Source organism: Salmo trutta, chromosome 30, assembly GCF_901001165.1.
Source record: "Salmo trutta chromosome 30, fSalTru1.1, whole genome shotgun sequence".
Classification (NCBI taxonomy): domain Eukaryota; kingdom Metazoa; phylum Chordata; class Actinopteri; order Salmoniformes; family Salmonidae; genus Salmo; species Salmo trutta.
Window position 1 is genome coordinate 2263845 of NC_042986.1, and position 13121 is coordinate 2276965.

The following is a 13121-nucleotide window of genomic DNA, read 5'->3' on the forward strand; positions in this document are numbered from 1 at the left end:
ATATATAAAAACCCGGAAATATCACATTTACATAAGTTTTCAGACCCTTTACTCAGTACTTTGTTGAAGCACCTTTAGCAGCAATTACAGCCTCGAGTCTTCTTGGGTATGACGCTATAAGCTTGGCACACCTATATTTGGGGAGTTTCTCCCATTCTTCTCTGCAGATCCCCTCAAGCTTTGTCAGGTTGAATGGGGAGCGTCGCTGCACAGCTATTTTCAGGTCTCTCCAGAGATGTTCGATTGGGTTCAAGTCTGGGCTCTGGCTGGGCCACTTAAGGACTTTCAGAGACTTGTCCCAAAGCCACCCCTGCCTGCATTGTCTTGGCTGTGTGCTTAGGGTCATTGTCCTGTTGAAAGGTGAACCTTCACCCCAGTCTGAGGTCCTGAGCGCTCTGGAGCAGGTTTTCATCAAGGATCTCTCTCTGTACTTTGCTCCATTCATCTTTCCCTCGATCCTAACTAGTCTCCCAGTCCCTGCTGCTGAAAAACATCCCCAGAGCATGATGCTGCCACCACCATGCTTCACAGTAGGGATGGTGCCAGGTTTCCTCCAGACGTGACGCTTGGCATTCAGGCTAAAGAGTTCAATCTTGGTTTCAACAGACCACATAATCTTGTTTCTCATGGTTTGAGAGTCTTTAGGTGCCTTTTGGCAAGCTCCAAGCAGCTGTCATGTGCCTTTTACTGAGGAGTGGCTTCTGTCTGGCCACTCTACCATAAAGGCCTGATTGGTGGAGTGCTGCATAGATGGTTGTCCATCTGGAAGGTTCTCACATCTCCACAGAGGAGCTCTATCAGAGTGACCATCAAGGCCCTTCTCCCCCGATTGCTCAGTTTGGTCAGGAGGCCAGCTCTAGGAAGAGTCTTGGTGATTCCATACTTCTTCCATTTAAGAATGATGGAGGCCACTGTGTTCTTGGGAACCTTCAAAGTGTATTTGTCACATGCATAGGATACAACATTTATAAACAGTGCAGTGGAATGGTTACTTGCATAGTAGCAATATAAAAAATAGGAAGTGTCCAGATAAATATTGTATAAATATTTAACAATTATTAGATGATTCTTTACCCAGACACACATGTCTTGATTGATGGGTCATGTGAAAGAAATGCTATAACAACCCCACAGCCACATCTAGCTAAGTGGACGGGTCACTATTGTCTAGACATGTTCATGAAATACAATAGATGGCCGTAATCACTCCCAGATACACTTGGCTAACTTGATGGGTCATGTAATCATTTAGCAAAGTTGAGTCTTTTGTTTAGACATGTACTGTAGGTAGCTAGCTAGTTAGCTAGCTAAACAGTTAACCTAATGCTGATTTCAAGACAACTGCGACAACTGCGAACTTGGAAAAATACTAGTGAAATCATGACGTCAGTGATCTTCAGGTCGGAAAGTCTGGGCTCTAGAAAGAGGCCTGATATCCCGAGTTGGATGGCTGTTCAGAACGATTTTTCCCAGTTGGTGATAGCTTTTTTCCGAGTTCCCAGTTGTTTTGAACACGGCAATAATCCCAACCAAAACTACTAGCAATTCAAACTGATTGTCATAGCTAGCCACAATGCATGAATCTGCAGGTAGCTAAAACTAACCAACTAGGTTCAATGCAAATGTCTTTCTTAGATACAAATAATATTACTACACAGATCATACACGTAATGTTAGTTAGCCATGTTATAGACAGAAGCATGCTACATGGCAGACCAATCTGAACTCATCTCTCGGCATGTCCGACCCATCCATTATCTCAGCCAATCGTGACTAGCAGGAAGGTTCTTGTCTTTTTCCATGGCCAAACCAACTTGGCTCGTAATTTAACCATTTTATTCGTTTTTACAGATGGCATACAAGTTTGCTATTAAAGCACATGAAAATTCATGTTTCAGAAGGCATTTCTGCCCCAAAAATAAATGTTTACATTAAAATGGCTCTTCTGTGAAGTAGTGACGTGCGACATACGCCTAGTTTCTTGAAATGAGTCACATATTTAAACGTGCTTTACCGGTTGTCTGTGCTGTTGGTCCTTTTGGTGGGAGGAAGTGCAGATAGGGTAACCACAGGAAAGTGTTATTTACCCAACTTTTTGCGACGCCGGAAAGTTCTATTGCCTGTATTTTCCATCTCCTGATGCATTTCACGTGATGTACAATATGTAAACAATAGCCGAATGTAACCGAACGTTGTCGACCAAAGCGTTTTCCCTCGCAATCGGCTGGAAATTCTTGTGAAATTTTCCAGCTGATTGCGTGGGACAATGTTTGGTCTGTGCTTCGTTTAAGCTCGGCCACTGTTGACACATTGTGCAAGTCGTTTGCAAAGTGCATCCGCACTAAAAAAATACAAACTGGACATACAAACAGACATACAGACCAGCGTAAAGAAAGTCTGGTCAATGACACTACTCTGTGGATATTACCTCCTACATAAGGTCAAAATCAGCAGACAACAGGTGAAGTTTATTCAACAGTCTGACTTGTGATGGGACTGTGAGAGGACTATTCTCCTATCGGATTCGTATTTTATTTTTTACATTGTCGAGATTTGTGAAAGTGATATTTCAGATAAATGATATTTTGACTCATATATGGCAAGGGAATGACTTAGCCACGTAGGACGATACTGCTGCTATATCTCCAGCGAATTCATGAGAACATGTCCACAATTCCCCTTGTAGGGTGAGATGTTAATGTGTGTGCGTCATAAGCTATTCCATTTCATAATCTTAAAATGGCTCTGTCACCGACTGGCATGAACCAAGGTGGATCTCTGCCAGCAGAAACCACATTTTCCCCCCACTTGTAACCACCCAAATTAAAATTGCATTGGACTGCTAGCTGAGGATTTAACGGAGGCATTTTGATTACAAAACAACACTTCAATATTCAACTTGTCTTCTGTTTCTTAATTCTAACTAATAAGGACTGTGGGATTTCTTATATAACAATGGAAGAGGATTCCAACTCTCTCTATTTTTACAGTGGAAGGTGTGACATTATTGCAGTGTTTGCTTTGTCAGATTTAAGGCTTTGCACCCCCTCTTTCACCCTCCCACTTGATTTTTGCAGCGCTTAAGTCGTTTTATATGCACCTCTGCCAAAGACACACTAGTAGCTAATCATATCTTCGTACACCTATATCAGCAGGCCATTCAATTAGCCAAAATTGAGTGTTTGTATGTATTCAAACCGGTCCCAGATTATACAGGTGGTGAGAATAGAGAGGGAGATCATTTTTCCCCTCCATGGAACGTAACTGGAGATTGAGGTCTCTCAAAAACTTTCCTCTCAGCCGGGGAAAGCGAGTCTGTGTGCACGGACCTGTGTGTGTCGTCATTTTAATACCCTCTGGTAGCCCCACAGGAGACACTTTCAGGCATAAAAAAAATACTTTTTAATTGGTGAGAAGGAAAAACAAGACTTGTTACATCTATTAGGGTGCCTGGCTCATTCTCAGTGTGTTTCTCTCTCTCTGTGTCTCTCTCCCATTCTCTCTCTCTTTCTCGCCACACGTTAAGTAAATCCCCCCGACCTGGATTAGAGATTCCGAAGGATTTACGCTCCCGGCTGACACTGAGAGGCAGCCTTTTGAATTCTAGCTGAAGAAAGAAGAGAAAGGATATATAATACAGGCGCACCTTGTTGTCAACTGAGACGGAAAGGTATTGAAGAGAAGGCGAGCTGAGAGAAGAGAAGAAGTGAAGGTTGTTTGTTGTGGTGAGCAGCGCCAGATTATTGACTAACTGTTGACAGCATTTGGAGAGGAGGATTTTCTTCTCGCTCTCCCACCGAGAAAACTGCCTACTGAAAAGGCTAGATCTGAAAGAATGCTTTGGAAAGAAGCCATCAGCAGATATTGTGATTACTAACTCTCAGCAGTCTACCAAGGAAACTGTACACTAATCAGCTCTAACAAAGACAGAAGAAGCATCCTTCCGAATCGAATCCCCCAAAAAATCCCCCTTTGACCTCAGTCATACGTTAAGATGTCCATGTCGCATTTGCATTGGCTTTGCCAGCCAGAGGGAAAACAGACATAACTCTACCTGAGCAAACGTAGCCGGGGCATTCAATCTCCTTTTCGCAATTGAGAGAAGCAAACGGGGAACCGGCGGCGTGCACCCACAATCCTTCAGACATGAGTGCCTCAGTGATGACAAGTGGCCTTTTTCCCATGTCCTTTCCCGTGTCCTCTGCGCTGATGCGGTACGAGGAGGCTGCCCAGGAGCCGTGCCCTACCACGGACCAGGCCCCCATCCACAGGGGTGAGAAGGTGAAAGAGAAGAAGAAAGAGGGGGAGAGTGTTGTGTGTAAGAGCCAGCAGCAGGCCTCCCTATCCTGCCTGGTGGAGGAGTTCTTCTGTATTGGCAGCAGAATTGTGTCCTTCTCCATGTGGAGGCTGGGAGACATGGGTAAGGATGGATGGATGGATGGCATTTGGACTAGGTTAAAGATTGGCCACTACAATAACTAGTGTTCTGGAGTACATTTGTTGTTGAAACGGAATGGGAACTTGGTCATGCATGTCTGTCTGTATGTATGTGTGTGCGTGTGTGTGTGTGTCTGGATTGTGGATGTGTTGTAGGAACAGTACATTTGTTATGTAGCTCTGGGGAGACATGCTACACGGTACTGTTCTACCAGATGATTGGAGTGTGTCAGTGGGACTGTGGTGGAACAACTTGTCCTATGACCTCATTATTGGTCTGCTACTTTTTACATCAGTGACACAGACACCTTCACTACAGAAACATCTGTCTATAGGTGTGTATGTGTGTTTGCTGTATGTGTGTGTGCACGCTTGTGTTTGTGTGGGTGTGTGACGTATAGACTCCAGACAATCCCCTAAAGCTTAGCCTAGTGCTCTGACCGAGTGCGCGAAGGACAACGTGACTCCGCCCCTTTGGCTCTCCTGGCCCACTTCTTCTACCCAGACTGCACTCCCACTGATGCGCCGGACGAGTCAGGTCATGCCATCACTGTGGTTACACCCGGCACTTCTGCCGCTGCTTATTTAACAGCATTAAGGTTGACACCAACTTACCTCATCCTCAGCTGCCTCCTGGCAGATTACGTGTCCATCACCTGTCGTCTGGCTTCTATTTTAACCATGTAAATAGTCGTAAAGCCCTCACACGATGGGTAGATGTCTGAAGAGTGTAGTTATGAATCAAGGTCATGGGGTAATGTGTTGTACTAAAATCATGTTGAGAGTCAACACAAAAAGTTAGGAGATGGACTAAGTTGGGAATTTTGTCTGGGTAATTGTTTTACTGTTGTTGACGGTCAGTGTAATTACTTTGATTTGTTTACAAGCATTTTTTTTGGTCTGATTCTTATCATTAATTGCGTTTGTTGAATTCCAGTAGCTTGTTCTCAAACAAACAAGCAAACCACTTTAGTGTGTTTCAATCAGACCTTTAGGGGTGAAGTGATTTCTCCCATTCAGAGATGTAATTGTTTCCCTTATTAGCTGACACGCTGTCACACACAAGTGATTCTGACGTTCTCTCGTAATTACAATCAACTACAGGAAAAGTAAAATAAGTGTGAATTCAGGGTGACTTTGTTGACATGCCGAGGGTAATACCATTATAATTGATGGCATCTGTATACAGTAGGCTAGTCAAGCACAATAATGACATACAAATCTGTATTTTTTTATGACTATTTTATCCTGCTGGACTATCTTATTGTCTATATATTTTTTTACATCTCCCCATACTGTGTAACCCTGAGCATGTTTCCATGGCAACGGCTCTGGACCCAATAATAAAGAGTTAGTTTGAAGTGGCCAGTCTCTGGGCAAACATTGAGATTTCCCTCCGGCTGTTAGTATAAGTCTTTGCTACAGTACTACTGCAGTATTTCTTTGCCATGCTGTGTCTGCTTGTTATCACTAAAAATGAGTGTCTCACGTCATGCCAAACCTTTACTCATTATACAATTCTCAGTCCTTTCCTGAGGGACCATTTTTTTAAGGGGGGTGCACATTTTTTCTCTACCACCTGAATCATTGAGCCCTTGATCAGTGAGTTCAGGTTTGTTGGTGCTGCTGGGCTAAAACAAAAATGTAGACCCGCTTGTGTGATCCCGAGGGGAATTGATCGAGAAACACTGCACTACACACACACAGCTGGAACACTTTTTTATTTTCCTTCTCTAATTTCTTCAGGGAACAGATACCAGTTCTTCTGTGCAGTGTAGTTATATTATGAAGAGTTTCCCACAGATTCCTTGAAGTTGAGTCTTCTTTACAATGTGTATCTACCCAAGTTTGACGAGTTGGTCCCTAATTGCTCCATTAGCAGCAATTCAAACAGCTGCAACTTCCGAGAGCAGCAGTATATCTCCGAGAGAGGGGAAAGTCCAACATGCACTAGACTGGTGCCTAATTGATTGTCCTTTGATTGGTCGGGCTTCCATGGGCTGTTGAGTTGAGTTGCATTCCTATGGAGAAAATCCATGTCCAAGTTAACAAACAGGAATTTAACTGAAGTGACCCCAACCCTGTAGAATGATGTGGTGTTCCGTACACTTCACAGTAGACAGATGACCCAACAACCCATTAGTTCACATTCTATCTCCCCCAGTTTAGACTGCAGATATCCATCATTTCATATCATAACTCTTTGAAGCAATCATCTTTCCCATCTACCTTCCTTTGTCTCACCTTTCTTTCCTCTCCTTTTCCCCTCTTCTCTTTTTGTCTGCAATCAGCACTTGGCCCACTTTAAACAGAGTTTCGTTAGACTAGATTTGATTCGATTTTGCCTCTTGTCGCTGTAGTGAAATCAATTAGTCTACCCCCCCCCCAACACACACACACTCACACTCACAGTTGAGTAGATTCCTTGAGGAGCTGTCTGTCCGTATCATGGACTATGAAGAGCTAAGATGAAGGCAGGGTATAAGGGATAGATGCAGTCAGTGATACAGTGTTGCGCTTCTAGGGGGTTGTGATGGTTCTGTAGCAGATGTTGGTCTTCACCGGGGACTCAAACAAGTTGGAAGGAGACCACCTACCTTATTACATCTGGGATGGCTCTTCACAGATTCGGAGCTGAAGAGGCAGGTGGGCAGTTTAGTTGTTGGCACAGTTCAGAGACGGGGGAATACAAAATATATAATACAAATACTGAGCTACATTGTATGCCAAATCATTTTGGGGGAATATATTATTTTATACTAATACAATTGCTCATAGAAATCGATTTTGTTTAACAAGTAATTCCAAAAAATTGGTGTCAAAATGATCCCCCGTTTTCAATATTCCAGCACCCTCCCCCTGCGAGGATAAGGACACTGAGACTTTTTCTTAAATGATTCATGAGATTGGGTGGGATCTTAGACCATTCCTCCATACAGAATACTTACAGATCCTTGATATCCTTCATATGCACTTATGGACTGCCCTCTTTAATTCAAACCAAAGGTTTTCAATGGGGTTCAAGTCCGGATACTGAGATGATTTTGTGGTCAATTAACCATTTCTTTGTAGATTGTGATATGTGTTTCTTAGAAAAAAGGGTTTCAAAATGGTTATTCGGCTGTCCCCATAGGAGAACCCTTTTTGGTTCTGTGGAAAGGGTACTACATCGAACCCAAAAGGATTCTACCTGGAACCAAAAGGGTTCTACCTGGAACCAAAAAGGATTCTTCAAAGGGTTTTCCTATGGGGACAGACGAAGAACCCTTTAGGTTCTAGATTGCATAATTTTTTCTAAGAGTACATTTATTGAAGAATAAAAGTATTACTTGTTAATCAAAATGTATTTCTCTGAGCAATTGTATAAAATAATATAATTTCCCTTTTTTTGCATAAAATATAGCTCAGTATTTGAATTATTTATTTGATACAGTCATTTTTGCTCATAATTATAAAGGCTGTCAATATTTTTGGACCCTACTGTAAATATATAAATAAAGTACTGTGTCTCTATGCCACAATAATGTAAGGCTTCAACATCCATGCCCAAGCCATAGAAATATAATTACTTGAATAGGCATTCCCATTCAAGTCAATGAGTGGGTGATGGGTGTTCTATTTATATTGCTTAAACAGCCTGAGAATAAAATGAACACAAATGAGCTGGACTGTTTGCAAAGCCCGGCGGGTTTTACTGATGTTGTTGTTGGGCTGAGCATTGCTACAGTATGTCCAGGCCTATTTGGAATGAGCTAGAGTACAGTTACAGTATGCATCAGCTCTATTGTCTCTGGTGGACAATATTCACAATGTGTATTCCATGCATAGCGACTCACTCAACATCTATTTTCAAGGGAATGAAATGAATAAACAGTATTGATCCCTAGAGGGAGAGACTGGGTTTTTTACTGGCAGCAGACAGACAGGGACAATACAGACACACCAGCATGTGTCAGAACACCTATGGAGATTCTCATTTTCTGTCCTCTCTCTGTCCTCCTCCGTGACCTGGAAACCGATAAGTGGTAGAGAGATCGAGGAAAGTGTCAAGTCGTTATTAGGCGAATGGAAGAGTGTCCGTCCCTCCTCAATACCCACCTTTCATCAAGGATAGTCATGTGTATTTGAGTTTTGATATGTCACTCCCCCTGTTGTTTTGTCAGAGGGGAAAAGCATGCACACATTACGCTACACACAATGATATACCATGACATTTGGCATTCTTACTGAAATAAAACAACACACTTTTGAATGGAGATTTTATGACAGAAAAAGACATACTGTATTGCCTAGACAGGTTTCACACATGTACAATAGCTTGTTGTTGTTGGCACTACAGTCAGACTCCATGTGTAGCCAGTTACACTGTACACATTCAAGGCTCTAATAAAAAATGAAACTGAAAGTAAAATGAACTTCCACAATTTATTTAAAATCGTAGCCATATCATCTTTACATCATTGAAATCACACTGATTCAAGCTATTTAACAGTTTAAAACATCCCTGTTATCATATACACATGTTGTCTTGAATTTCAATGTTAGCTAGCAGTATTGAAAATCATACCGTCGGTATTTCGAAATACCCCAGTGTACTGTATTAACGATATTTCGCCCAAGCCTACTTTACAGTCCAATCTATTGATCCCAATTGCCTCCGCCTACGGCAGTAAAGAAATAATTGGGCATATGACTAGTAGTCTAGTCAGAATAGTAGTCTATTCTCTCGTTCAGCCTATTGCTAGCACGTGAGGCTAACATTATAGTGCCACATACTGTAGCCTATATTATTAGCATCGTCGTAGCAGTAGCTGGTAGAATTGCAATTTAAGTAAGTAGTGGTCCGGATTGGACTGACATTCTGCATTATCCCCTGGAGCAGGTATTCCCAAACTGGGGCAATGCTGTCGAGGGTACGCCAAATAAAAATGTGATTCACATTTTAAAAAATATATCATATTTTTTTCGATTTTTTTTTTTTTCCTTCACATTTTCAAACAGTCCATTTATATTTTCCAACGGGGCGATACATTTGGGTGAGGTTTTTTTCTCACCTGAGGAGCCTTGTTTTACTGCCCCCCAAAAAATGAAACCATCTAGTGTTCAGAGAAATAACAACACAATGTCAAATACAATTAGCCTAGACAAATAATTAACATCCAATCACATTAACCATTACTCTCTCACGGGAATTCCACTAACGGTCTGTATGTAGCCAAAAGTAGCTGCTGCTCATGTTGGTATCTGTACTGATGGCGCAAAAGTTATGACAGGAAGACATAGTGAAGTGGTAACGCTCGTGCAAGCAGTTGCTCCCAACGCCAATTGGGTACACTGCAGCATCCACCGATAGGTTCTTGCTGCCAAGGGAATGCCTGACAGCTTGAAATACGTTTTGGACACCACAGTGAAAATGGTTAACTTTGTTAAAGCAAGGCCCCTGAACACTTGTGTATTTTCCGCACTATGCAATGATATGGGCAGCAACCATGTAACGCTTTTACAACATACAGAAGTGCGCTGGTTATCAAGGGGCAAAGTATTGACACATTTTTTGGAATTGAGAGACAAGCTGAAAGTTTTCTTTACTGACCATGATTTTCACTTGTCTGACCGCTTGCATGATGACGAGTTTTTCACATGACTGGCCTATCTGGGTGATGTTTTTTCTCGCCTGAATGATTTGAATCTAGGACTACAGGGAATCTCCGCAACTATATTCAATGTGCGGGACAAAATTGAGGCTATGATTAAGAAGTTGGAGCTCTTTTCTGTTGCATTAACAAGGACAACACACAGGTCTTTCCATCATTGTATGTTTTTTTTGTGTGCAAATGAACTCAAGCTTACGGAGAATGTCAAATGTGATATAGTGAAGCACCTGAGTGAGTTTGGTGCGCAATTATGCATGTACTTTCCCGAAATGGATGACACAAGGAACTGGATTAGTTATCCCTTTCATGCCCTGCCTCCGGCCTCATTGAAATTGCAACAAGCAGTTCTGTGAAAATGTAATTTAATCACAAGCTCCTGCCTTGGCAAATCGCGCTGTTAAGACACTGAAGCCCTTTGCAACCACGTACATATGTGAGAGTAGATTCTCAGCCCCCACTAGCATGAAAACTAAATACAGGCACAGACTGTGTGGAAAATGATTTAAGACTGAGACGGTCTCCAATACAACCCCACATTGCAGAGTTATGTGCATCCTTTCAAGCACACCCTTCTCATTAACCTTTGGTAAGTTATTCACAATTTTCGATGAACAAATAAGGTTTTATATGTAAGATGGCTAAATAAAGAGCAAAATGATTGATTATTATAATATTATTATTTGTGCCCTGGTCCTATAAGAGCTCTGTCACTTCCCACGAGCCGGGTTGTGACAAAAACTCACACTCATTCTTATGTTTAATAAATGTATCGTATAGTGTGTGTGTGGCAGGCTTACAATGATGTCAAAAAACAACATTCGAGAGTGAGCTGACCCTCGTGCTAGAGGGGGTATGCAGCTGGAGGTTGAATGTTTGAAGGGGTAGGGGACTATAAAAAGTTTGGGAACCACTGCCCTGGAGGAAATTGACACAGGCAGTTTGGGGTTCGGGACTGCATGGAATTAACCAGGGCCTCTGGGCCCATTCTCACTATTGACCAATGAAAGCCCAGGGAAGCCAAATCAATGGCAATCTATCTATCACTGGGGTGTTTGTACTACTTTAGCCTAACATAGCAGGTGTAAAAGAAATGCCTGAGCGGAGTTCCCACAGGAACCTAGGTTAAAGATGGCTGTATTCCTGAGCGGAGTTCCCACAGGAACCTAGGTTAAAGATGGCTGTATTCCTGAGCGGAGTTCCCACAGGAACCTAGGTTAAAGATGGCTGTATTCCTGAGCGGGGTTCCCACAGGAACCTAGGTTAAAGATGGCTGTATTCCTGAGCGGAGTTCCCACAGGAACCTAGGTTAAAGATGGCTGTATTCCTGAGCGGAGTTCCCACAGCAACCTAGGTTAAAGATGGCTGTATTCCTGAATGCATCCGGTTGTTGGCAACTCCGCTAAGGGTGGTACTACTTATACACCACACATAATGTTTATGGAGATGTTTATGATAATAATCATAATGGTATTATATATTAGTCAAACATGATTCATTCATAGGATGTTATTGACACCTGACAGTTGAGAATCTGGCATTGGAGGCTTCAGCCTTATCCCAGGGTTGTGTAGGGCTAAACAGTGGCACTGCACAAGCTAAATAGGGATGCCATTACCTGGGCTATCTGTGGAAGTGCTGTCAAACTGAAACCAAAATTATGACCTGAATGACCGAAATCATGCCCTAAATGTGGTAGCGATATTTTGGTGCCGCTCTGTTTTACCCATTTTCCTCTTGAGGCATGTTTGGTGCTGTGCGAGAAGTGGTCTCGCCTCAGCACTAGTGTTTAACAATGTCTTCTGTACAAACCAAATGGATTCGGGTAGCTAACAATAGCTAACCATTTCTTTTGTTCCGCACTAACACGGTGTAAAATAGGTGTCTGGTTCAGGGGATTTTTTTAAAAGAAATTGCTTGGCTCTGCCCTCTCCCCCTTCATATCCCCTTCCCTCCCTCTCTCTGCCTCCCCCTCTCTCTGCCTCCCCCTCTCTCTGTCACTCTCTCTCTCTCCCTACCCCTCTCTCTTGCCACCTCCCTCTGTCCATGTCCCCTTCTCTCCCTCTCCCTTCCTCTCTCCCTTCCTTTCCCCTCTCCCTTTCTCCCCTTTTCTCCCTCTCCCCCCTCTCTCCCCCATTTCTCTCTCCCTCTACCCTCTCCCCCCTCTTTCTCTCACTCTCTCCCCCTCTCACTCTCTACCCCCTCTCACTCTCTCTCACTCTCCCCTTCTCTCTCCCCCCTCTCTCTCCCCCTCTTCCTCCCTCTCCCTCCAAGTAAAACACAGGCTGCTGTGAAAGCCATATCTAATGCAGTATGTGTGAGCGCGACCTTGTGTGAGTAAATGGTAAATAAATGTTTATCTGCCTTGAGCTCCAGACTGAAATGAATGAATAAATTGGTGCTTGACAACAAAACCTACTCGCACTCCAATGCAATACGCACAGCCTCCCTCATTATCCCAGACATAATCGCTTAAATACACACACTCTCTCGCTCTTACACTCACACTCTTACTCTCACACTAACTTCACGCTTTCTGTGTTTTTCTCTCCAGTGGAGAAATGCATGAGCTCCATGCAGACTGGGACCCAGATGGTGAAGCTGCGTGGCGGCTCCAAGGGACTGGTGCGCTACTTCTACCTGGACCAACACAAGTCCTGCATCCGCTGGCGGCCTTCTCGCAAGAACGAGAAGGCCAAGAGTGAGTAGTTTTACTATTTTACTTCAAGGCTGAATGATTGGCTGACCTGCTTAGACCTGGAATTAACAGGAGTTAAGTCTTTGTAGCCACACAGTCTGTTTAATAGTAGAATGACAAAGCCAAGAGTGAGTCTCTTTTACTTTACGACTGACTGCCTGGCCCTCATCCAGTGTCTCACGTTCTGTACCAACCTGGATGTAACAGGAATTACGGCCCAAATTCAATCAGATCCAGTGTTAACACCCATCCCACTCGCTTTAGAAGTTCAGAATGAGAAAGGCTATATAAAAATAATGACACTTGCGTTCAAAATCAATAAACAAAATAATAAG

At 42.9% G+C, this 13121-nt stretch overlaps 1 protein-coding gene across 7 annotated transcripts in view; it reads left to right on the top strand.

Annotated features, from left to right (window-relative positions):
* Positions 1 to 13121, top strand: part of LOC115168947 (1-phosphatidylinositol 4,5-bisphosphate phosphodiesterase eta-2) — a 178744-nt gene that overhangs the window by 87608 nt on the left and 78015 nt on the right. For 6 of the 7 annotated variants that reach the window (XM_029724498.1, XM_029724497.1, XM_029724502.1 and 3 more), the window contains one exon: positions 12643 to 12789. In XM_029724498.1, coding sequence (XP_029580358.1) covers positions 12643 to 12789 — 147 coding nt within the window. Of the gene's footprint in view, positions 1 to 2251; positions 2462 to 12642; positions 12790 to 13121 lie in introns of those variants that run through there. The other variant, XM_029724501.1, reaches the window with a different exon arrangement.